Source organism: Leuciscus leuciscus, assembly GCF_965113295.1.
Source record: "Leuciscus leuciscus genome assembly, chromosome: 2".
In the NCBI taxonomy this organism is placed as follows: domain Eukaryota; kingdom Metazoa; phylum Chordata; class Actinopteri; order Cypriniformes; family Leuciscidae; genus Leuciscus; species Leuciscus leuciscus.
The window spans coordinates 38,350,814-38,377,461 of NC_138726.1; the positions used below are offsets into that span (position 1 = coordinate 38,350,814).

At 36.9% G+C, this 26,648-nt stretch overlaps 3 protein-coding genes across 26 annotated transcripts in view; 1 reads left to right on the forward strand and 2 right to left on the reverse strand.

Moving 5' to 3' along the window:
* madd (MAP-kinase activating death domain) overlaps window positions 1-4,167 on the forward strand; it is a 64,788-nt gene extending 60,621 nt beyond the window's left edge. For all 20 annotated transcript variants that reach the window (XM_082161088.1, XM_082161089.1, XM_082161099.1 and 17 more), the window contains one exon: window positions 762-4,167. In XM_082161088.1, coding sequence (XP_082017214.1) covers window positions 762-875 — 114 coding nt within the window. In that variant the 3' untranslated portion in view covers window positions 876-4,167. The remainder of the gene's footprint in view (window positions 1-761) is intronic.
* On the reverse strand, window positions 3,823-21,788 carry bbox1 (butyrobetaine (gamma), 2-oxoglutarate dioxygenase (gamma-butyrobetaine hydroxylase) 1). Of its 5 annotated transcripts, none has more exons than XM_082161165.1 (9): window positions 21,639-21,786; window positions 21,175-21,223; window positions 19,437-19,820; window positions 18,733-18,847; window positions 13,243-13,441; window positions 8,754-8,859; window positions 5,725-5,921; window positions 5,167-5,333; window positions 3,823-5,060 (listed from the first exon to the last, which is right to left on the reverse strand). In XM_082161165.1, the coding sequence occupies exons 3-9, from the start codon at window positions 19,791-19,793 to the stop codon at window positions 4,900-4,902; spliced, it is 1,302 nt and encodes a 433-aa protein (XP_082017291.1). In that variant the 5' UTR covers window positions 19,794-19,820; window positions 21,175-21,223; window positions 21,639-21,786; the 3' UTR covers window positions 3,823-4,899. The 5 variants fall into 5 exon arrangements, with proteins under 5 accessions (XP_082017291.1, XP_082017288.1, XP_082017289.1 ...); XM_082161162.1 differs by having other exon boundaries at window positions 21,156-21,223; XM_082161163.1 differs by lacking the exon at window positions 21,175-21,223 and having other exon boundaries at window positions 21,639-21,788.
* Window positions 21,789-23,579: 1,791 nt separating this feature from the next.
* Window positions 23,580-26,090, reverse strand: fibinb (fin bud initiation factor b). The gene has a single exon (XM_082161187.1). The coding sequence runs from the start codon at window positions 25,737-25,739 to the stop codon at window positions 25,113-25,115; it is 627 nt and encodes a 208-aa protein (XP_082017313.1). The 5' UTR covers window positions 25,740-26,090; the 3' UTR covers window positions 23,580-25,112.
* Between the last annotated feature and the right edge of the window lie 558 nt (window positions 26,091-26,648).

Genomic DNA, 26,648 nt, shown 5'->3' on the forward strand with positions numbered 1-26,648 from the left:
ATTCAAATAAAATAAAAAACTGTTATATTTTTGAATGATTCGTTAATAGGGCAAGCTCATAAGAGTTTTTTTTTTTTTTATGAGTAGTCAAGTCACCTTCATTTGTATAGCACATTATACAGTACTGGTTGTTTCAAAGCATCTTCACTGTGATAAACAGGATAATAACAAACAATGATATATCAAATACAGTATGAGACAAATTCAAATTCGAAGACAACCGTGTCATCATTATCCAGCTTAAGTTACTTCAGTGTTGATTCAGTTCAGTTCAATAGCTGTAAAGTTCATCAGTTATGAAACGAGTTTAATTCAGCTATAAGCAGTTCTACAGAAGACAATGATCTTGTTATTCAGCTCAATTCAGTCAATTCAATAATGTTGCAAAATTCGTGAATTATGAAACAAAGTCGAATCAGCTATAAAGCAGCTCTGGTGTCATCATCCAGCTCAATTCAGTTCAAGTTAGTCAGTGCAGTCAAATTGATAGTATTACTGATTATTAAGTGTCTTTTAAACCCCAACTATGCAAGCCAAAAGGGACAGTGACAAGAAAGCCAAACTCCATCAGCTGACTGGTTTCCCCTCAAGGCTTTTTTCTCCATATCTCAGTCGCGGGAATACACTGGTTGACCTGGATGTATTTGATTCACTAAAAAGAACAGGGAAATCCGTGTTTTTGCCTAGCCCTACAATACAGTATAGAGTGATGTACTTTTTTCACGTAAATAACTCTGTGTTAACTCTTCTGTCTCAAACAGGCAAATCAGATCTGTTACTCGGTGCTCTGCCTCTTCTCCTACATGGCGGCGGTCAAAGGGAAAGAGTCAGAGGGCAAGCCCAAGATGCTGTCCCCTCGTCCACTACCGAGCTAGCACATTTCTCTCCTACGTTTACTTCAGCCCGCTCCTGAACTCCTGCAATACTCCTGTTCAATACAAGCTGACACTCTTGCCAAGCTCCTTTTAAGGACCTCTGCTCCTGTACCAATTCACATCTAGATGTATTCACATATTCAACACATTTGTCCTAAAAGAAACGACCCATTCATTTAATAGATATTATCACGTACCCGATATAGTATTCCAGTCCGACACTAAAATGCTGGTGTTTCATTCTCATAGTATGTACCAACCAGAACAAGAATAGACTATGAATACTATTGGTTGGCGCCCTCCCCATTTATACACTTTTATTTATTGCAGTCGGAGGCATTTGGTTGAATGCACGTCCCATGCGCAGCTCTTGCGACTTGGCACTGGCATGCCGAGATCAGGCTCTTCAACCCCCTCTGATATCAGTCAACAGGCTGTGTATTTAATATTTATGTGCGAAGTTGTACTGTAAATTCCAGTCTGTTCTGTCTGTTGTGGGTGAAATGTTCAAGTCTTTGCAATCTTGCGCTGCCACGTATGAGGGGTTTGCCTTAACCCTCCATCCCTTTCCTAAATGTTCGTTTCGCCCTCCTTTACCTGCTGTAAGTGTATCTCTTTAGCTCTTGCCACGTGAGGCTCAAAACTACTGTGCTATTTCTGCTGTAAAGTTCCCTGTCTGTGAACTGCTGTGTTAAAATGCATGTCACTTGAAAATAATGAATATTTAAAAAAGGAAGAAATCTGTACATCCCTGAAGCAATGCTGAAAAAGCAATGGAAATGTTTATGAAAAACTGTAGTTTGTTTTCTAGATGTGCAATACTATCACTAGTGCGTACCAAGAACAAGTCCAGTCACGTCCTTATAGAGTTCATCCACTGTCCTTTAGTGTTCATAATGAGGTGACAGGCATCGCTTCTATGTTTTCTGTTTGTTTGTTGCCGTTTTTTGACACAGCAATGAAAATGGCATTATTGATCTAGAAGACCGCTACATTTGGAGATTGTTTGAAAAATTATGGAAAAGTCTTGTCCAAAATGTCCTGTTTGAAGTGTCCTCTTTCTGCTTGTGTGTGTTTGTGTTAGAAACACAGATGATAAAGAGAGTTTGTCTGTTCTTAGAGGTGCACATTTTCTCTCATCATCTCTTCTTGACTACTAGATTGGGCAGTACAGCTGTCACATTCACATATTTTAATATTATTTTATGTTTTGTTCACATTTTTAATAATTTACATGTATGAATGTGCACACAAAAAAAGCTGTTCTTTTGCGACTACATTCAGTTCCGTTGTTGTATGCAGACTGTAAATGGAATTGAAAAGCCCAGTCACTAATGATTTAGAGATGTAAATAGCACAAAACTGATTTCCCAGAGTCCAAGTCTCCCAAAACGGATGTTTTGAGGTGGACAGTGTATCAGGTATGTTGTTTAAAAGTGTGAGTGAGAGATACAGTTGCACATTATTTGGGCTTTCATTTCAGTCTGTAATGTTTAGAACCAGAGGGACAGGAAAGAATAGAGACATGGATGTAAATATTTCAGCATTTAAAAATATTTATAGAACCTGTACAGCTTTCGCAATATGAAAATAAAAGATGTCCAACCCAAATCTGTGACTGAAAGTAATTTTAATATGTGAATTATAGTTATTATACAAGCTATCAACAGCATCACATACTAATCATTTTTTTTATATTAATGGATATTTGCCTCCTAGAATTGATTTTCAGGAGCATTTAAATTTCTATTCATGTCAAATACTTCAATTGACTAACTAGAAAATCGACATCACAACACAAATGTAATGTTATACAATAAATACTGATAGAATCATAATTGAATCACTGTTTTACATTTTGAAGTCCAGTTCATTTTCAACTTTCTTTCTTTTTTTTTTCATTGTAAGACTTGAGAAATTAGAAAATGCCGGGCTGTCTTGTTGAGGAACGACCACTCCCTGAGAAGACATTTGAACTCTCTCTTGTGAAACTAGCACCACCATTCAAGACTCAAGTCTCACCTAAGCAATCCTAATCTACATCTTTTTCCCTTGACCCCCCATTCCCTCTCTCTCTCATGCTGAGATCACCTGAAATTCATCCCAAAATCTATATGGTTTAATGTGAACAATTATCATACAGTATTACATGTTTGGTATCATTTGAAATGTCTCAGTGCGACTGGTACAAATGTCTCATTCCCAAAGAAGCAAACCAAAAGGTAATAAGGTATTTAAGAGTTTAGAGATAACTCGCACACAGAGGAGGGTGTGTCTTCCAGGTAAATGGCATCGTGCTCCCAAAGGTGTAAACTCAATGCAAATTCCCATTGTTAGCAAGTGTTTCCATATGAAAGAAGTTTCTGTCTATATAATGAAATGCAACAAGAGGCTCAGGGCGATTCTGTAACTGAGATCAGCCTGTTATGTGGAGTGTGGCCGAGGCTCAGCATCATGTACTTTCTAATGTCAGGTTCGCATCTTTTCTCTTTATTCCAGAGCATTTGATGTTTTGTATTTATTTGAACTGATTATGTAATTGGCATGATACATAATAAATTGTAAACATTTGGGTTTATTCTAACTGACTCTGACATTATTTTCAGTATAAAGTTAAAAAGAATAGTCAAACATTCGCTCACATTTAGTGATGCACAGATATCAATAAAACCTTTTCATTTTATGGAGTCGGATGAAATAATGAGGTAATACATGAAACAATTTATTTCATTTAATCAAATTACTTTGCCACGAGGAAAGACGGTAACGCGCAGAAACCTTCCCCGCTGACCGGATGCCTCCATTGGGCCGATTGAGTCGGGCTTACATCATCAAAAACCTCTTCATTAGCAACATTCAAGAACTGACCTCTGGTGTAATCAGAAGATTTATAGCCATAGTATTTGAGTGTTTGTATAAGTACATGAATGACAGAAATATGTCTGGGTATATTATAAATGTGTTTTATTGTCATTTTGAAAAAGAAAAAAAATAAATCTGTCAGAGTTGCCAAAACATTACAAGTAACACTTCAGCTCCAACATTTTTATAAACTAATAGCTGCATGAGCTATATTTGCATTGTTGCTGCATTTATACAAATTGGCCAGTTTTCTTTAAAATGTCATATTTGAGGCTTTTCAAGTATCAAATAGCTTAATGTCTACTGCACATGGCAATCAGTATACACAAGTACTGATCATAATTTAATGAACTATCCAATCTCCATATATCAAAACAGAGATACTTTGTTTTAGACATCAACTTATAAATATTTTTGTGCCAATTGAAAACATTTTTCTCTCTGCAAAGGTCAATGGCCCATCATTGTCCAAACTACTATTTACAATACAATACAAGAAAATAAAAATTAAATGGTTCGTTAATCTACAGTAAAATTAAGTGCAAAACAGGAAGAATATAAACAATATTGGTAAAAATCGATGTATATTAAAATGACTGCATTTAAACAGTACCATAAATCATGGTGGTATCATAGTCTTAAAACAATATTTATGTGGAGAAAAGGGAAAAGTACTGACCGTTAGAACAATAAGGCAAAATGTAAGACATCAGAGGTTGGATAAAACTTTCTTTTTTTAGCTCTGTTGACACAAAGTGTGCCATCTCGGACTTAGAGTCGTCACTTTTTATAGCATGGACCATATGAATGACAAAAACATTGGTGGATTAGACCAATAAACACACTATTGGTTTAATCTAGTATGTTACTTGTTGTCCACACAGAAGCAAAATTTCAAGTCAAGCCAAAAAAATAAATAATTACTGCGCTTTCCAAGTACTGTAAGTGCAAGAAAGTGCTGGAGACTCCAAGAGCCCCTCAATAAAAGGCCACAACAATCGAATATATTAATTACAGAAGCCCAAATATCTACTTGGCAAAATTTAAATGCCCAACAGAACATATGCCTAGGATCCAAACCTTTTTAAGGCTTTTTTGAGTTGTTTTTAAAGTTACTGATGACGCAACACTAATGACTGTAGTATAGAGGATGAACAGATGTCTAGCTGTCTCCACGGACAGTCTTCCGGAGGGTCCTGAGACGGGACATGACCTCATCCCAGTCCAGATATGCTCCTTCTAGATGTCTTGAGTTCTGACCTCGCGACAGGTAGCTCTTTCGGCCATGCAGCAGACGCCAGTTATCAAAGGTCACCAAGTCACCTGCGCAGAGATCAAATGAACAACCAGCGTCAGTCCATATAGTACATATAGTACAAATGTGAGTTAAAACAATCTTAATCTGAAATAGGTAAACGGACGTACTGACCTGGTTCCATTCTGTATGTGAACACATTCTCAGGCCTGCTGAGCAGCTCCACAAAGGCCTTTAGAGACGAGTAAAAAAGCTGAACCTGATGCAGAGGCAGATCCAGCACAGAGTCTCGTGTGGCGTTGTTATAGTTGATCCTCACAACCCGACCATCAGAGTCCACACTGCACATTACAGACATTTTTGTATTAAAAACTCAGGATTCATGAGAACTTTACAGTGTCTTGTTGTCGTTTATAAAAGCAACCTGTACAATTCTATGTTACACTGTAGAAAGCAACTCATACAGGTGTGGATCAACATTAGGATGAAAAATAGGATGATTTTTGTAATGGACTATCCCTTTAAACGTTCATTTGTAAATATTTCGCACTTGCGAGTCTCAGTTGCACAACTGGCCATGAGATGGTGCCGTTTAGTACATTATTGACGTATAGTCAATGATGATGATGATGATGATTACAAGTGACAAAGCTAATCCATTGCATTAGCTATGCATGATTATGTGAGTGGATGAGGGATGAGTGAGTGTGTATGCGTCACAGTCTGTCTTACTCTATAATGTGGTTTTTGGACTGCACGCTGAAGTCACAGTAGTCAGATCCGCTGTCTGTGAAATCGACCCTGAGAGAGGAGAGGATGTTAAATGCTTCAGGATCTTCTCTCCGGAGCTGCTCCGCCATGTGAAACCCATCAACCACTTCACTCTCACCACCCTGTTCAGCCTGACAGACGCAATGCAGGAACTGCACCTACACACACACATACACACACACACACACACATATAAATATATATACATATACATATACATATATATAAAAACACACACACTCATGTAGGGTGAAGTCAGCCAAAGTGGGACATCAGCTAAATTGGGACAAATAAGCTCTTTGGTGTAGTTCTTAAAAAAAAAAAAAGTGTGATAATGGTGGGTGGTCTTGAAATGTCATACCAGTACTTCATTTAAAAATCTACATTTGATTGGTCAAATATAAGCTATACAGCATGCGGGTGTGGTTCCTACTCAAGTGCTGGAATGTCTGAGAAAGCACATGTTAAGTACCCATACATAGTTTAAGTCTAATACAATTGTTTAAGTCTAATAAAATTGTTAATGTTTAATTTCTAATGCAAACAGTATTTAATATACTATATACATTTGTATTACATTTGTTCATATGATAATTACATTTTATGCAATGATGTGCAAGTTTTGTTACTGTCCCAATTTACCTTAATGTGTTAGATAAAATGGCCATTCAGCTAAAGTTAGCCAGTAGATGGCGGGCCAGCTACACAGAGTAGGCCTATGGATACAAATTAAATACTTTTATATAGGCCTATAATCGCGGAATATGATGGGTCCGTCACCGTCCGTGGATCATTCGTTCAATCGTTTTTTCAAATTAAAACCAAAAATAAAAAGATGAAAAACGACTTGTTTTTCCATTATTTATTTCCTGAACTAAAATGAAAAAACGAATAACAATGGGTTTTCTGATTTTCTGATTGTGCTCAGATCAAAAATAGAACAAATTAATTACTGGATTAGACAAATTTTAATTTTGATTTTTAATTTAACACCTTAGGCATATATCAAGGAAATCATTTTAAACAGATCAAGTAGGCTACTATGTGGTAACAGATTACAGCCATTTTAATAAAGGTGTGAATAGCAATCATACTCATTCGCTTACAGTCCGACTTTTGAACTTTATTCCTTTTTTTTGTATTATTATTTATTCGGGACACACACATACACACCTAAGGTTTAAGGAGTTCTGCGCGGGACTGTTTTTTTTCTGTCCCGCTCCCACAAGGTTCTATTCAGCAACCGCTTAAAATACACTCGGTGTTCACCCGCTTTATTTCCCGACCCGACCAAAATTTAGATCTCGTTTCCATAATCTCACATTCAAATGTCTCTAACGGCAAGAATGAGATTAAGTAGCCTATAATAAATGCTATACAAAAATGTTGTTCGTGTCAATATAAATATTAGGCTATTTTAACATTGTACTGTCAGCAGAGAAAAAAAATGCCACAGAAAAAAATTATGAAATATAAATAGCCTAACATAAATTAAATAGGACAAAGCCTATCACTCAAATTTCTAAGCAACATAAACGAAAATCATATTGCCCTACTGACAAATGAAGTAGGCTAGGCTATTTTCTGCCGAACTATTTCAAACATCCTTGCAAAAAAAGAATGTTGTTGACTGACAATGGTTTCAGTACCAAACAGCTCCTCAGAGCTAGGTGTACAGGTGGTCAGAATTAAGTGCGGATACGCTGTCAAAAGATGTCGGGAGTGGGCTATTGTCAGTCAGACCGCCCGCTCCGTCCAAAGTAGGCTACACCAGAGTTCTGACCGCTACCGTCTTTTGACGCGCGAATGGACACAAAGTGGTCAAGCGTATAACTAGACGCGGCAGGCGCGAATTTGACGCGCTATTCGCGTCCGGTGTGAACGCACAGTTATACTTTAAAATGTAATCCCGCGCCGCGTGATTCCCTATGGGTGTTTCACACAGTAGCTACTACGGCTTTTCTCAAGTAGTGGAAGAGTTTTGTGCAGCATTTAGGACTTCCAAAATAATCCGGCGGGCCAGAAAATATTGCTGGCGGGCCAGTTTTGGCCCGCGGGCCGCCAGTTGTCGTTACCTGCATAAAATAAAAGATAATAAATTGCTTAATGTGAAAAGTTTTTTTTTTTCTTTTACAGAAAATGTAACAAAGCTATTGGCAGAAAGGAAAAAAAATCGGGAAAAAACATGTCGGCTAAACAGGAGAGGTATCAGTGGAGTGAAGAAAGAATGAAAGGGACTAACAATGAGTACATGGTAAGAGTGGAGGCAGGCCAGGAAACTAAATTTCTTTTTATTTGGCCAGGGCATTTGTCCAAAATCCACACTGGAGAAAAGAGTGAAAGGTGTTGTGAGTGGATGTAGTCATGCCACTGGCAGAAAAACTATTTTGTCATAGTCGACTGAGAAGGAACTATAGCAAACGTGTTAAAGCTTCTTTTGCAAAAAAAAAAAAAAAAAGAAGAAGCTTTTAAATATGCAAAAGCTAATGGAATTAAATGGTTTTTTGAACAAAACAACAAAGCAGGTTATTACTGGTTCCAAAACAATTTAAAAAAGGAGCCCAGAGTTGTGCATGAAACATCATCATCATTATCATCAACACAATCCGCTAGTGAGTATGTTTTAATGAAGTTATTCTTTTATATTTTGAAAACATTCTATTAAAAAAGTTGTAAGCAATTGTATTATCCAAACACAAACTAGATGAAAAGGTGTGTCCCACTTTACCAATTGCATTGTCCCAATTTACATTAAAACGGCTGTAGAATAAAAATGGATTCTTATCATGTTTGAATCTCTATATAAAAAAACACACAAAAAAACAACACCCATATTCCTTCAAAAAAACAATTGGAGATACAAGAGACATTTGTTTAAAACATTAATAGTGTAGGTAGAATAATTTATTTGTATTTAATACACGGTTTACCAAAAAGTGTCCCAATTTTATATATCGTGTGTGTGTGTGTGTGTGTGTGTATACACTCACCCCAGGTGGATGGTGCAGAGCAGGGTAATCTGTGTGCAGGCTCAGCTCTCCAGAAGTGTACGCAACATTGTTAGCCTTGGGCTTGTCCTGCACTTGCCACGTGTGTCTGTGAAAGCACAGGGGGGAACAGTGGATCAGAACAGGTGACTATGGCTTTGTAAAGTTTTACTGCATCTCTACGTGTATTTATTGTAGGAAACCACAGCTGTAAAAAGCTTTCTTGATTTAGTACCATCTTGAGAGTAAATTTAAAGACTAAGGAATCACTGCAATGAACAAAGCAGACACTTTTGTTATGGCAACACTGTGAGAATAGTGCTTTTTTGGTGGTGAATTCTTGATGAACCTGCTTCACTGCAAAAGCAAAAAAAAAAAAAGTAAAATAAAATGTAACAATTGTATTGAATCAGTATCTGTTTTTTAAAAATAAAAACATACATTTACTTACAGAAGCAAAACTGTGTAGGATAATAAAACTTGTTTTCATAAAATAAATCAAATATTTATATATATCATAATTATTTTTCCTATTTTCCCCAGTGTGAAGTTGTTTTTTTCTTGTTTTAAGCCTAAATTGTTGGATTTATGCTTTAAAAAGTTCAATGAGGTATGAAAAATTTACTTTTTATATTCTATACACGGATGATGCACTTATTTAAAGGACAAGTTCGGTATTTTACACTTAAAGCCCTGTTTTCAGATCGTTGCTGATGAAATAGAACGGTTAAGATTGAAATTTGGACACATGCTGCTGTCCCGAGAATTTTCGGTTTCTGTGGTATTGTGGTATTGTCCATTGTGGAGGTGGGGGGTGCTACCAAAGAAACCGAAAATTCTCGGGACAGCAGCATGTGTCCAAATTTCAATCTTAACCGTTCTATTTCATCAGCAACGATCTGAAAACAGGGCTTTAAGTGTAAAATACCGAACTTGTCCTTTAACTGAAAAGTTTAATAAAAAAAAATGAAGTGTGGAATGTTGGACAGTTCATTAACTCAACTGTTTCAGCTTTAATTATGTAGCAGAAAGGGAGGGGTTATCAGACTGTGAAGCTGGATGACAAAACAACCTTAGAAGTGCAGTATACTGTAAGTGCATAGCATATCGTTTTTGGCTACATTTGGCTAACTCTGTCACATTTTACATATTGTCATGTATTATTAATGTGTGTTGTCCCTGATTAAATAAACAAATAAAAATAAATAAAAAATGCGCCATATGAGACATAACACAAGTCTTAAACAATTTTGCTTCTCTTTTTACTGGAAAACAGTACTTTACTGCAGTTTGTTAAAGTATCTTAAATAATAAAAAGCACATTTAGATTATGAAATGATGTTACAGTAGTTATTGTATCAAGTTTGCTTATCCAGAGCTAGCTGAACTAACAGAATGATTCAGTTCCTAATGAGACACTATCTGAAATTTGACTGTTTGACTCTGTGCCAAAAAAAGGCAGGTTTGTTAGCACACACCTATAGAGAAATATAGGACCTGCATAAAAGACAATTTCCTCCTGTTATCGAACTGAAAACAACAAAGGAACAGGAATCATGGAAGAGGGGTACAGTATGTGTGGCTTTTTTAAACTGAAATGAGGCAGATTAGACCAGAATCCTCCATGAGAGACACACCACGGTCTCCTCTTTCAACCAGAAGATCCCTAGCCTATGAAGTCTTGATTTGGCAGATGCAATGCTTTTTGTTCCAGTCTGGGTCAGGTGAAGCAAATTGTTGGCCAGTTTGACTGAGCTCCTGGGACTAGCATGGTGTTAAATCACTTAGCCTGTCACTTAACAGGTGTCAGCTGAGAGGGAGCTCACATGCAGGACTTTGTGCTTACAGCCAGAAGCTCACGTTGTGCCTGTTTCTGTTCTCTCTTCTCTCCAGATCCTCTATCTGTCTGTCCCAGGCTGGGATTTCCATACACTCATCCTTCCCTGAATTATTATTTTTTCTCTGTATGTTCTAATGAAAGGCTTTGTTGTCTGGCAAGAAAAATAAATCAGAATTGTATTGGTTTAAAATGGTTTGACTTTGGGCTCCCTAATAATCTTCAAGTAAATCTAGAGCAGATGGAACAAGTTTAACTAACTGTAAAGCAAGGCTCTTTCACATCATCTCTCATTTAGATGCTCTCAGAGGCAGTTTTCTGAAAACGGAATATTGTTCTGATTGTTGGCCAAAAGCTTTCATCAAATGATGGTAGACAGATTACTCATTCCGTGATATCCATGGTAATCTTTTACGGAACAGCCTTATGGATCGGCTCTATGGTTGCATTTCCAATTTGACACACTACTTCACTCCCAGGTCAAAAGCCAAGATGTGTGTGGCAGAAACAGACATATTTTACCTTTATCTGTAGTCTAGTTTAAGTCATATCAACCATTTATTTAATGGTGTCTAACTGAAAAATAGTTTTTAGCCTTCCCTTTAAAATAGCTTTTAGTCTTTCTTAAAATGCTGTAAAAGTTTTGGTGTTCAAGAAAGCTAGCTTATACTGTATATACGCGTATGTACTGTATAGCCTAGAGTCAGTAAGATTTTTTTTTTTAAATAAATTAATATTTTTATTCAACAAGGATGTATGAAGTTAATCAAAAGTGACAGTAAAGACATTTAATATTAGAAAAGATACTTTTTCAAATAAATGATGTTCTATTGAACTTTCTGTTCATCAAGAATTATGAATGGAATGCATCATGGTTTCCACAAAAATATTTATCAGCACAAACGTTTTCAACATTGATAATAAATATTTCTTGAGCACCAAATCAGCATACTAGAATGATTTTTGAAGGGTCATGTGACAGCTTTGCAATCACAGGATTAAATTACATATTATAATTACAATAATTATAATTACATTATAGCCTATATTATATTAAAATAGAAAATTATTATTTTACATTGTAATTATATTTTAATAATTATTTCATTTCCACAAACTACCAACCCCCAAAACACCAGGGCTGCATCCGAAATCGCGTACTTCCCTACTATATAGTAGACGAAAAACAGTATGTGACAAAAGTAGTATGTCCGAATTCACAATACTTATACAGTAAAAGAGTAGGCAAAAAGTACCCGGATGACCTGCTACTTTTGGCGAGATTCTGAAGTGTGCATTTGATGGACACTTTACTATCCCATGAGGCCACGGGAGAGGATTTGTGAATGACAGTGAAGCGAATGGCGAACCTGGCGAATGTAACACGTCCAGATTACATTCATACTGCATACATTCAAACTATATAGAACATACTTTTTTTAGCTGTCGTGAAATAATTACTTCAAAATAAGTACATACTCAAGAGAGTATGGGATTTGGGACGCAGCCCAGGTCCTTTAAATGGCCTTGTATTCCTTGGCCGTTGGAAAGAATCCTCAGACCTAATGAGACGGGAGCCCATACCACTACAGACCCCCTACCACGTTTTCAACTTACATTGTAGGTTGAGGGACTTTTTCATTTCCTTCAATTATAAACCTGTCCAGATGTAAAGCATTAAGGTGAAAGATCAGACCACATTTCCTCATCACACCATATTCCGTTTTCCATGACTGATGGGTTTGTGCCCTTTGCAGCAGGTTATTTGTCTTTGTAGATCTTGGAGTGAGAATGACAGTTCTGGCATAAATGGCAGTTTTGCCCAGTTTTTGGTGTAAACAGAGTCACAGATGTTCAAAATCAGTTTAACAATTTCTGAAATGGTAATTTTGAGAAACTAACTGTACTGCCTGCGACCACTGTTTGGAATGCACATCAGTATTTTTCATATAGTTTCCAGTGACAGATTACATACATTTGCACTATACAAATAGGCAGTCAAAGAACCACCAAGAAGATTTTCAAACTGTTCTTGATCATGAGGTAAGTACTAATGTCAGCAGTATAAGAATGACTCCTAATTACTATAATATTTCTCTAAAAAGTCTGCACTATACGCTGATTTCACGCAGCCGCCATTTTGAAATCGAAAGTGAGGCTCCGGTGGGAAGAACCCCGGAAGTAAAGATAAACAACAATGCCTTGGATTACCAACCTGAAGCTGCTGCCGCGATTTACACTATTGGATGTTACTATTCAATATAGGATATATATATAGTTCATTCCTGCTTCTTTTTTTACATTCTGAATTATATATAAAAAAAATATTTTATTTATAAATGAATTTCACTGTATATAGTCTAAAGTATGAAAGAAATGTATGTACATTTTTAGAATTGACACACCATCATTAAACACAACAATACGCCATCGCATTCACGACTCTCCTGTGATTAAAGGCGACACTTCCGGTTTTCTTCCCACCGGAGCCTCGCTTTCGATTTCAAAATAACGGCTGCGTGAAATCAGCGTATTAAAATGACTGTATTTGCAACTTCTGTTTGTGTCTTTGCTCAATAATCCAATTGTTAAATCAATCTAAATATAGACATTGCACTGCTTTCCTCAGAGAACAGCCAAAGCTACAGACCATACCCGTAAAAGGTGATGCGTAGATAGCCGATTCTCTGGCTCAGCCTGGCCACCTGGCCCTTCTCCGCTGGAGCCCCCCTCAGGTAGACGATGCCAATGCGTCGCAGAGCCTCCAGCCAGGCCAGAGCAGCCTTGTCATCATGTAGAACCTCCTGGAAGTCGGCTGTGGGGATCTGCAGACCAGAATCCCAATACTCACGCTCTGAAACACAGATACAACATCACAAAGCAATTACACAACTTAGCATCTAGAATGACCCTTTAATTTACTTTCATTTAATTCAACGTTCTTTCATGGAAACCAGCCTCTTAGACTGAACTAGTTGAAAGTTTTCCACTCCTGGAAAACCGAGGTCCTGAACTACAATCATTACACCATAACAAGGATTCCCAAATGTTTTTTGTCAGCCAAGCCCATTAACTAAAATGTTTAAAACTGAGAGGATAAATTTCAATAATGTAAAAACACAATTGCATGATCAAAGTTTTCTGAAGTCGGTTAATAGTCACATGACATGCAGGTAAATAAATATATACATACAATTATTTTTTATTTTTGTAATTTAATATTTTTATGATTTGATTAATTATTTGCTTTTCATCAACTCACAAACCTCTTACAGTTCCCCCACAAACCTCCATTTGGGAAATTCTGCATTGGAAGGTCCAGTGGCAAATTACAAAGCAGTCAACAATGACTCAAGTCTACATTAGTATGTGGGAATGATGTCAGCATTACTCAAAAAGTAGCTAAAATCTTTTCCAAGCTAAACATGTTTATCTCTATCTTCCCTATCTCTGTTACTTGTTCTCCAAGCACGCTGATTTACAATGCAAATAAACACATGATAGAAACTTCACACTTACTGTATAACCATCACTCTAATGTCTTTCTTCACATAATGAAGGATTGTGGGTGGGTGTGTGTGGGTGTGTGTGTGTGTGTGTGTGTGTGTGTGTGTGTGTGTGTGTGTGTGTGTGTGTGTGTGTGTGTGTGTGTGTGTGTGTGTGTGTGTGTGTGTGTGTGTGTGTGTGTGTGTGTGTGTGTGTGTGTGTGTGTGTCAGGGTTGAGGCCAGAACACATTGGTCAGAACACTGTGTGAGGGCCTGCATGTTTGACTGTGAAGGAATACTGCTGGAAAACTCTGGTTCTTATGTCTACTTCCACAGAGGGACTCTAGAGAAGTGTGTATGTGTGAGCATTGCAAGCACATTATGCCTTTAATTCACTGCTTGGACCTTTATGTAGTGGAAGTATTTCTCAGCCCTGCACCTCCTTTTCAGATTCTCTCAATTTAACTGTTCCACTGGATACATTGTCACAGTAGAGACTTCAGAGAAAAGTCATTTTCCCCAATTAAATAAGTCACATTCAAAAGTTTGGGGTCAGTACGAGTTAAAAAAAATAAAAATAAAATACTTTTGTTCAGCAAAAATGCATTAAATTGAACAGTGATATTAAAGACATTTACAACATGAGATTTCAATTTCAAATCAATACTGTTAATTTGAACTTTCAACTTATCATACATATGGTAAAATTGATGAATTGTTTCCACAAAAACATTAAGCACCAAAACTGTTTTCAACACTGATAATAAAAGGAATGTTTCTTGAGCACCAAAGCAGCACATTACATTGATTTCTGAAGGATCGTGTGACACTGAAGACTGGAGTGATAGTTGCCATTACTGGAATAAATACAAATATATTAACATTTTACAATTTTACAGTTTGACTATATTTTTGATCAGATAAATGCTGCCCTTCTCAATCTGGCAGCTATTGTTCTACTTGCTGTTACAAATTTCCTTTTTCATAGAGGCATCGGCCAATTGTTTACTATCAAATACACATTAGCTGGACTAGCCTGAAAAATGTCCTCAACTTTTTTTTTTATGAGTTCAGCTTAAGAAGCTTGGCCACCCAGCTGACTAACTAAAATAACCCCATAGTTACAATAATATGTGTAGTTTTAAAATGACAAAATGCAGAGAGAGGATACCTTATTGCTAAAACCGTCATGGTACACTGGCAGAAGTATGAATATGCAATCATATAAACATGCAATCAAGCTAATGCAAACAAAACCAAATTTATCTGACACACAAGGCTGAGAAAATACCCACAATCTCCCTCTAATATTAAGGCCCTGGAATGAGTTTGATAGAGAGAGACTGTGTGCGAGAGAGCTGGGCACTGGGCCCAGGGTGAAGTGGTTCAGTCTGTCCAGGTCAGTCATGTTCAGCTCTTATAAGCGTGTAATGCTCAATAATCTCTGTCTCACTGACATACTATGGTTTCCTGGCAGGGCTGATGTCGACTTCAGAGCCAGCCGAGATTAATATCATGTTATCATTCTGTCCAGCTGGTGCCTCTGAGACACTTTAATAAAAATTGACATTATTTTTCAATGACCCTTTCAGTCTCTAAAACAGACGGAAACACATTTATGCACACAAAGTCAAGCAGGAAAAGAAAGGTGTCTGAACAGTTTCCATCAGCATTGCCTCTGTGAGTTTTCCAGCTATGGTAATGTGAAGCTGTGGCTGCTGCTGGCAGACCGTTATGTCCAGTCAAACTCTGTCAACAGAGTCCCTACTGAGAGCTCAGCACAGAGCAGAGTTCACTAAGAACAGGACAGACAGAAGCTCTCAACCAGAGTACAAACCACTTACAGCAATCATTTTCTGGGTTTGGAAAATGGATTTAAATGATTTGAATAGCTCAAATGACATATGCGCAGCATCCTATGCGCTTCAGTTCCTATGCGCTTCTCAAATAAATTAAGTAAGACACCCCATTTGAGTCAAGCGATTAGTTTTCCATAAACCATTTGGAAAAATAAGGTTTTAAACTACTTCAACTCTTTATTTAAGTCATCTTAATCTTTGGTCTGTGTCAGTGTGGTCTTTTTCTGTGTGGGAAGGGTGAACTGTTTTTCATCTAATGCAGCAATGTGACTGTTTGGCTATTTTGAATTTAGATGAGAACAATGTGGTCTTGGTGCTCTGAAGGATAATGATGTCATGGCATACATGATGTCATCTGAACCAGGACATGTTGTAACTGCAGTAAAGAACACTTGTGCCCTCTTGTAAATGGAACACTAAACATCAACACTAGAAAACTCCTTAAAGTAATTCAGTTCACTGAGGCATACAGATCCTACTGTGAGCTGTATACTTTCAAGAAAAAAAAAAAAGGAAAAAAAAGTATAAAAGCTAGAAACAATAATCAAAAGGCTTTATCATAATGACATAATTAATGAGCCTAATTACCTATTCTCTCCAACCTCTTATATACTGTATATACAACCTTGTTAAGCATAAGAGACTTCTTTCAAAAACCATACAAAAATCTGACCCTAAACACACAAACATGACAGCTTCATAATTATGGCATGACACGTCATGAACATGAAGGAGGTTTTATGCATGTTTATGACAACTGTCATTAAGTGTCATTTGCTCAATTATGACATTTTTTATGCAAATATGACATTGTTCGAGATGTCTTTATGACAACTTGACATAAACCAATACATCATTACCTGTCATAAATGTGTCATAAACATGACATAGCAGATTAATTATCAAACTTAAGAAACTACTTAGCTTTATGGGTTAACATTACATTCAACTGTCATGTGGTTGGTTTTGACATTGGCTGTCATGAGGCCATTATAACTGTGTCATGAATATATTTCAGACCACTTTTTTTTCCACAGTATTCCAGTATTTGTTATAAAATAATTTGACAGTATTAACACTTAATGACATATTAATGACAAATTAAATTCGTATCACTGTAGTAGAGGTCAAGAAAAATATTCATGACACTGTTATAAAATTATTTGACAGAGTATTAACACTTAATGACACATTCAATTTGTACCACTGGAAAAAAAAGTGTTATTATAAGTGTTATAGTAAAAGTGTTAAGTGTTAAATTGTAATGTTAACCCATAACGCTAAGCAGTTTCTTAAGTTTGATGATTAATCTGCTATGTCATGTTTATGACATATTTATGACAGGTTATGTTGTCTTGGTAATGTCAAGTTGTCATGACAAAGACACTGACAGGTCATGATGTATTAGTTTATGTCAAGTTGTCATTACAAAGACATTTCAAACAAATGTCATCTCTGCATTAAAAATGACATTATTGAGCGAATGACACTTAATGCTAGTTGTCATTAACATGCATAAAACCTCCTTCATATTCATGACATGTGTCATGTCATGATTATGAAGGTGTCATGTCAGTCTTATGCACACCCCTTCAAGGGTGTTACCAAATATATACATTATTATCATTTAAAATAGCTGTTTTCCATTTGAAGATTTTAAAATGTAATTTTCCTGTGAAGGCAAAGCTGAATTTTCAGCATCATCAGTCTTCAGTGTCACATGATACTTCAGAAATCATTCTAATGTTCTGATTTCATGCTCAAGAAACACCATGGAGGACACATTAGTTGTCTACAACTGGTGCTAACCAGTCAGGAAATGGCTAATGCCAGATTACTGCCCAATACAGACATATTACTGCAAGGTGTGTGCTTTACAGACCTCTTTCAGGCAGATTCAAGCAAGTTTATATGGGAGGTCTTAAAACAAGTGGCAGAACCGTCATATTATGTGCCAGTTAAGGAGCTTTGTTAAACACATGCAAACCTTGTGTGTTTTACACCTCAGCTGGAAGCAGACACTTGTGATGTGTAGTCTATGCTTTAAACCGTGGACGTTTATTGGTTGTCTTTCACTGTTTTAGGGGGCACGAGAGGGTGCCTTTTGTGCCTTTAAACTAAACAGCAGCATCATTTCCTAAACTTTAGAGAGAAAATCACAAGGTTGAAAACAACAGTAAGATCTGTAAAACTAAAGAACATTTGTGGTGAGCAGAATCTGTTTCAAAGCCCCAATGACATGCATTCATTTAGAAAATCTAATCTTAAAATCTCAAGACACACAAATATGTGCAGGATGCTTGTTCTGGCAGACACATTGCTCAGGCTGCTTCAACCACGGCATCCCTCAAGAGCGGTGTATAAGCACAACAGCTCACTCTTCTCAAATGGCCTTAAATCTCTATTCCATGTGGCAGGAAGTGGAAAAAGTCTTTCCACTCAGGGGTGATGCTGGGGAGACATGCCTGCACACTACAAAAGTAACTGCGGTCCAGACCACACGTGCAACAGATTAATTCAAATAATGCACAAATATTAGCCTACATGAGTGTATTTCAACTTTATATTAATTCATTAATATAAATGAATTAATTCAATGCTAGTATTGTTAATCAGAAAAGTATACAGTTATTATTTTATAAGTTTATTATAAATAAACTTCAATATGGTATATGAAAAAAATGTAATGGCTATATATTATAAACCATAGAAAGATTAGAGATGTATATACTGTAGGTGAATAGAGAGGGCTAATACAAAGATTAAGGCAACAAAGACAAATAGATAATGATGAACTCACCATTAAGGAAGAGCTCCTCTTGCAGAGCCTGTCTTGCCTCAGAGGAAAAACACCGTTTCTTCAGCCAGTCAGGATCAAACTCACTACTGTGCTGATCAGGCCAAGTTATGGACACCTATAATGAGTTTCATGAAAACAGGTTTAAGGATTATTGGACTATGACTTATATTTAAACTTGGTTGAAAAGACCAGCATACGCAAAAATAAAGGTTCCATAAGGGGGTTTTCGCAGGTATGCCATAGAAGAACCATTTTGGGTTCCTGAAAGAATCTCTCAGTGATCAGTTCTTAAAATAACAATTTTTTATTGTGTAAAATCACCTTTTCTTTTTTTTTACTATAAAGAGCTATTTGGGCAATGTTCTCATTTACTCACGCTCATTTCGTTTCATACTTAAATGAATATCAAGCTTCAAAAATGACATAAAAGCACTTCAGTTGATGGGAAGATTAGCAGTGAATAAAACTGGAAAACAGCACAAATAACGACTACCTTTATTTTATGCTTATGGAATGTAGCAGCTTTAGTCCCCATCTACTTTCATTATATTCAAAAGAGCAGTGTGGACATTCTGCACATCATCTTTTTACAGAACATTCAGCAGAAATTCTTTATTCCCATTTGAAATTACATAATTACTAAATGATAACAAATTGCAATTTAGGATGAAATATCCCTTTAAGCTTTGCTCACCAAGACCAACCTTATTGTCCATCAGCTGCACTTGGTCCATTCCGGTGTGCACGTCCAGATCTGACATCAGCAGCCTGCGTGCTTGCGCTGACTGGAGCGTGCAGAGAGGACACTGGCAGTTATCCCTCAGCCAGGTGAACGGATACAAACTACAACTCCCATCATCCCAATCGATCTGCAGTAGTCTCTCCTGATCCAGTGCCCGGGCCTGCCTCACTCCGAGACTCCCCCCAGTGAAGGGCAGAGGAGCCGCTGCCAGTGTCTGATTCCCAGTATGAGGCGTCTTGATCAGTTTAGGACGACTATGTGTCCCTTTAAGAACCTGGAAAGCACCTCTGGACACCCAGCGAGTAAGAGAGGACAACATCCTGATCCGTGAGTTGCTGCTGCTAGTCTGAGGACACAGAAAGTATGAGGTTATTGTGTTCATATACCTTTTGTACCCAATAATGATTCACCACAGCAGAATGTACTGTTGTAAACAATAAATATGACTGATGCACAGGTGTGTCAAAGGTGTGTCTTAAGAATCATATTTTGAAAGCAGTCTCTGAAGTTCATCAAGGCTACATTTATTTGATCAAATATACAGTATTTTTGTGACATATTACTTCAATTTAAAAGAACTTTTTTTTCCCGTTTTTTTTTTTTTTCATTAATAGAAAGTAAAACAACAGCAATTATGTAAAAATGTATTTTGTTGTAACATTATAAATGTATTTACTGTCACTTTTGATCATTTTAATGCATCCTTGTTAAATAAAAGTATTCATTTCTTTAAAGTAAACATCTTACTGGCCCAAAACATATGAACAGTACTTAAATAGAAAAATAAATGTAAACAGAAGGCAGGTGACTGGCAGTTTATTGTGCTGTTGGTCTGACCGTCCAAAAGCTGAGCCAGCTCTTGATGAATGATTGATTACTGCAATTACATCATCCAGATCTGACTTATCTGAATGACTGTCAGGGCGCTTATCTTTGACAACACTAAATACAATATAAATACACAGTCTTACATCAAAGAAACCAAGATTAAAGCGAGCTAAGGTTACTTGATGACTTTAGCACTGCCACACTAATCAAACTATGACTTACTGAAATCTGCACTTCACCTTTACTTGCATTTGATTCTTTCATGTGGAACACTTCAAAGAAACACTCAAGGCTACCTTTGTGCTGTGTTTCATAACCCAAACAATAATAAAAACAATAAATTGTTTTATGTAAATTTTAGAATGTCAAATTATGAGTGTTGTTAATCCATTAATCCCAAATTATTTTATTATGTTGATAGCTGTGGTTTCTTGTGAGATTTATACACCTAACATTACATTATTCTAATAATCTATAAGAATACACAGTCATTTCAATACAAAGTAAGTATTTTTGGCTTTACAGATACCATCTTTATGACGCTTACCATTTTCCTCACACATTAGGCTACGAATGGGTTTTTATACATGAAAATACATAGACCTAGCTTGTCTATCAGGCAGCAATGCAATAATCACATTTGTGGGTCCATGATAAAATAAATATAATAAACAATATGTTCAGTGTATCGTAAACAGACTATGGGATCAATATCCCGCCTAAAGTATTGCAGCCACGGATCAAAAAAATCATTCACGTTTATAATTTTTTTTTATCCGTGGCTGCAATACTTTAGGCGGGATATTGATCCCATAATAGACCTTTGAGCATTGGTTATGTAATGTGCAAGCACCTTAGCTCATGTGACCTACATGTCTCAGGGAACACGGAAGTAGGTGAAAGATCACCACTCCATTCCCCCTGCAAACAAACACATTGCCTCCAGCGTTACGACAAGCACGTACACAAACACACATTATAGTTGCCATGGAACAGAAATCAAACCAACTTCAAAATGTATTGTCTTTATTTAGACTTGATAGCTAAATATGTATCTGCCTTTGTTATTTCCGGGTATTTTAGCACTCTTTCTAGCGCTCTTTAGTAAATAAACAGTGAAGCAACTGACAGAAGGTCTACCCTACAGGTCATGAAATATTACACGGGCCATTTGAAGCGTAACCTAATAAACACAACAACGATATCGATCTTTCTTTCATTAGTCAAACATGATACACGCGAACTTCCGTTTATTACATAGAATTCAGCTACCATATTTAATTTTCGTTATTTAAATTTGATGAGAAATGAGAGAAAAATACAAGCAGGCACTTACCGTGAAGACGTGGGTAATGTAGCCGCGGTTATTTCAGCCTTATATAGTGCTGAGAAGCGTGAGAACTCAATGTGCTGGAAGTAGGTGAAGGTTCACATGCACTATAGCGCTGCTGCTGCTGCTGCACACACTCACTGGATCATCATAGTGTGTGTGTGTGTGTGTGTGTGTGTGTGTGTGTACTGCACTGGATCTGACTCTTGGCCAAAATTACGTGCGGCTTTGCTCGACAACTGCGGTTTTCTACCGAATGCTTGTTTTTGTAACTGCATTTTATTGGAGCTGGCATGTGGATTTGGCTATTATACATATTTAAAGGAATATGTAGGCCTACCCACACATTTGTAAACATAAATATTTTAAACTGCATTAGGCTAGGCTATAGGCTACTAGGCTACAGAAGCCTAAAGTAGCCTAAGGTTATTTGAAGACCAGCAGTAATGATTTCGTTTTTGATTACACAATAATGTTGAATCAACTTTTTTTATGTAAAAAAAACAAAAACAAATATAAATCATATCGGAACTTTTGCACCTTTTACAACCTCTGCAATGCCTCTGAAAACCAAACTGATATTTAGAGAAAAAACTAACTGCAGAACGTTTTTATATCCGCTACACAAGTCACAAACAGACATGCTGTGCGGCTGTGATGCATGAATACTGGATTTTAGCCCATGCAGGTCTCTTTTTTGAAGATTATTTATTGGATTAGCACATCTTTATAGCTTTAATGATTGATTTCCAGTTAAGGTTAGTACACAACGTACCAATTAACAATTTAGAAGGTCTACAGATAGGTCTCTATAGTAGCCTAGGCTATTTCTGAATTCATTCACTTTCATTCACTCAAATTTACACACACACACACACACACACACACACACACACACACACACACACATTCTTGTACATCTATCTTTATGAGGACATTCATTGACACAATGCAATCTCTAGCCGCTTACCCTAACCTTACCCATCACAACTAAGTGCCGAAACCCGAACCCTTACCCTAAACCTACCCTTAACCTATAACCTTATCCCTAAAACCAAGTCTTGACCCTCAAACAGGCCTTTAAAGGGGTCTCAGAAAGTGAGGACCGGCCAAAATGTCCTCACTTTGCTCTCTTTGTCCTCACTCCAATGGTCTAAAACTCAAACTGGTCCTCACAAAGACAGTTGTACAAGTACACACACACACACACACACACACACACACACACACACACACACACAGAGAGAGAGAGATCACCCACTACAGCAACAGTTTCCAATCTCTGGCTGTCTTGTAATGCATGTTTATGAGGATAACTCCCATTGTATCTGGAAGGTTGGTGTCCTGCAACAGCTGTTTTAACATATGGCAAAGTGAGACCTGCATGCCTACTGCTAATTCCTTAACAGTTCTGCATTAAACGGTGCATTCAAATTCATTTAGCCTATCACAAAGTAGTTTATGGCAAAAAAATATTGTATTTCTGAATATTGTCTAATTCATCTCAATATAATATTGTTAATTGACAAATTGCAAATTCATAGTTTTAAGGACTCTGAATAGTGTTGACATAAATGTTGGAATTATTTTGGAAAGCTTCAAAGATTTAAATTAAACTCAAAAGCACCATAAATGTATCATAAATATGGTACACACAAATATAGATTTGCAAAACTCATGATTCACTGACAATCTCCCTCTCCAGTAAGCCTTTAACTGGATCATTGAGTCAGTCTTGAAAACCAGATCAGTCCAATTTGAGAATGAATCATTTTTGCGAATCAGAAAGAAAGATCCGTTCATAAATAATATAAAAGAAGTCACAGATTTGGAACAACATAAAGGTGAATAACTGAATTTTCTATTTTCTGTGAACAATTTCTTCAAATCTTATTTGACCTGTTATGTTTTTTAAAATGATGTGTTTCCTAGCACACACACACAAACTACCTTGAAGATTTTTATTACAAAAAGGAATATACACAACATATATCTCAGGAATGGAACTACACATGGTAGAACGCTTTATGTCCAATATTCCTGCCCGCAGTCATCTTGGTTTGTCTGGAATATGTCATCCCAGATGGTTCTTTTCCCATTACTTCTCAGAGGATTACAAGAATACTTGATGCTGTTAAGCTTTTTTCATAAATATAAACACTCACAGTTTAATATTATAAAAGCTTGTCATAAAATATATAGATTTCTTAGGGCACACAAAACATAACATGTACAAGGAAGAGCATGTGTTCCTCCTAATATATCATAGAAAGCAATAATAATAAAATTTATGTTTTTAATATGTTCATGCCATATATCTTTTGGAGGATTGTCAGACTGAATGTTTAAAAAACGATTCCATGTACATGCGCTTATAAGAATGTAAATATGATTATTACAGCTAACATTTGTACAATGAAAACTATATTCCTTCTGTTTAGCCAACATGAATTTTCTCTGAAACATTCAAGTAATGCCAATGCAAATGAGCAAAATGTTTCCACAAACACAGCCATCCTTATCTGAGAAAATAGTGAGAAACCTAACACTGAATCTAACTCAGTGTTTTATGTCTCCTCTTAGAGGTAAAACCTCCATATTGGTTAGACTGAGATTCCAGTCATATTACAATAAGCTGCAAATGTCATTAAAGACTCAATGGCAGTAACATTGCCAAGTTTAAATCGTGTAATGCCTGTCCATCATGTTTGATTGCTGCTATTAAGTGAATACTGGCTTTCATTTATTGCACAAAATAGCTGCATCATTTTGCCAAGTAGCTACAGAAAAAGAAAAAAAACATTTATTCCTTAAAAATTAGTAGCCTATATTTTTGTTACTAGTACTTATTTTTAGTTACTAATAAATTGTACATCTATTAATTCTTTTCTGCTACTCACTATCGCGATAGTGACTATTCTGAATATTTTCCTATTTTTCCTCCAGTGAATTCTCCAGGGATCTGTGTGGTTCTGTGGACATCAACTTTTCACTTCTGACTAGCATGTGTTCCATTTTATTTTTTTTGCTGTACTATAGTTTAAATAGTAACTATTCCTTTTGTTCTTGTAACTACTGAAATATAGCCTATATTCTAGTTTCATATGCTAATAATTAAATATAAACTGTGACCTATTTATTAGACCAGTGTATGCTCTGTAACTTGTGAGATTGTACTAACAACTGAGATGTAAATAGGTAGGCTATTTGCCGTGAATAAATACAGTACAATAAAGCAGGACTATTTCGATAGTTACAGTATGAGACTTTTTAATAACCTATATAGGCTACCTAAAATGAATGGTTTCTATGCAAACTAAAAAGATAACAGTTGGTGGGATTAGTAATTTAGCCTACTAAAAATAAGTACAAGTAACATACAGTCGCCTACTAGTTAATTTTAAGAAATGAATTTTAAAACGCCTTGCCATAGAGACAGATTGAGATTTGCCTGCTTACTGAAGGCAGACAAATAGTCCTCTACACCTTCATATAGTCGTTCTTCAGGCGGCTTAACCGGGTCCCGTGACTCCGGATGATGAGTGACAACAGCTCGTGCTTGTCCTTCAGTCCCAGCGATATGTCCAGTGTCTCCTTCAACACGTCGCGCGTGTGCACGATCATGTTCAGGAAGTCGTCGCTGATCTTGTGCTCCTCTTTCAGCTCGTTTTCCTGACTCTGTTTGAATTTCACCTCCAGCTCCAGCAGAGACTTCTCGGAGTTGGAAAACGCCTCGGTGATCTGGGTCGTCTCCCGTCTCAGATATTTCCCATAGCTGTCTTCTCCATCCAGGTCGAAGGAGATGCTCTTCCCGATGCCCTCGAGCACACGCGCCGCGTCCTCGATGTGGCGCTTGATGATGGTGAAATCGTCCCGGATCACTGAGTCTTGGTCCTCGTCCAGGGTGCATTTGCGATTGTCGGTCATTTTGAACAGCATCTGGCATTTCTCGGGATCGTCGTTATCTTCATAAAAACCGTCCGGCACGAAATAATGATGAAAAGTGCCGTTGGACATCTCCGGGTGGAGGGGTCCCGAAAAGAAAGCTCCTCCGAGACGCAATGAGACCAGGCAGGCTATCAGTATGAACAGAGGGGAAGCCATCATACCCACCTCTGCCTTATCACAGTCAATAGTAGCCTACCTTCAGCTCAGCTCTTCAAACTTCACACAAGACCCCCTGCTCCAGCCCCACGCATGTCCAGAGCGTGAAATGCCGAGTAATCCCGAAACGAAAACAGCTCAATCACACAGAAACGTCCGCACTTTGGGAATGCAACTTTCCAGTGCCCTTTCTGTGGTCTTTTGGCGAAATCAACAGGCGTGAGCCACATAAACCCTCGCCGTGTCCTTCCTTGTGTCTGTTTCAACATCTGGACCGTTCAGACTCTGTGCTGGTTTAGGTAATAATACCCCCGGTCAGACTCTCAAATTACAAGCCCGTCACTCCTGCACTTAAAAGGCAGCACACATTACAGGGGCTGTCATTAAAATGACTCGAGTTTGCATTAGTTTTAAAAGCCCCTGAAAGCTACAAAACACACGTTAGAATTAGACTGGACCAGGCTAAACTCATATAAATCGAATAAAAATGACAGAATGACACAAGACAATTTATTACATGTATTAAACATATCAAGTAGATGAAGACAAACATTATGATATTAAAACAACAATGAAAACTTTTTCTTTCTTTTTTTAATATAAATTATGGATAATTGTATTATAACATTATGTACAGTAGGCTACTCTCTTTTTATTAAAAAACAACTGGCTATAATCATTGCACAGTAATGGAATAGCTTATCCAGTTTTGTGTGTTCGAAACAAGAGAAAAATCAAGTGCAACATTTAAACACTGCCACAAAGATGCTGAAAACAGAATAAATGGAAATCTGATCCTTTGCACTGTAAAAGCAAAATCAATCAAGCCAATAAAATATTAAAAACTTAATTACATTTGCAGAGTTGAAACTATGGAATCCCATTCAATCTAGAATCTAGAATAAATACCAT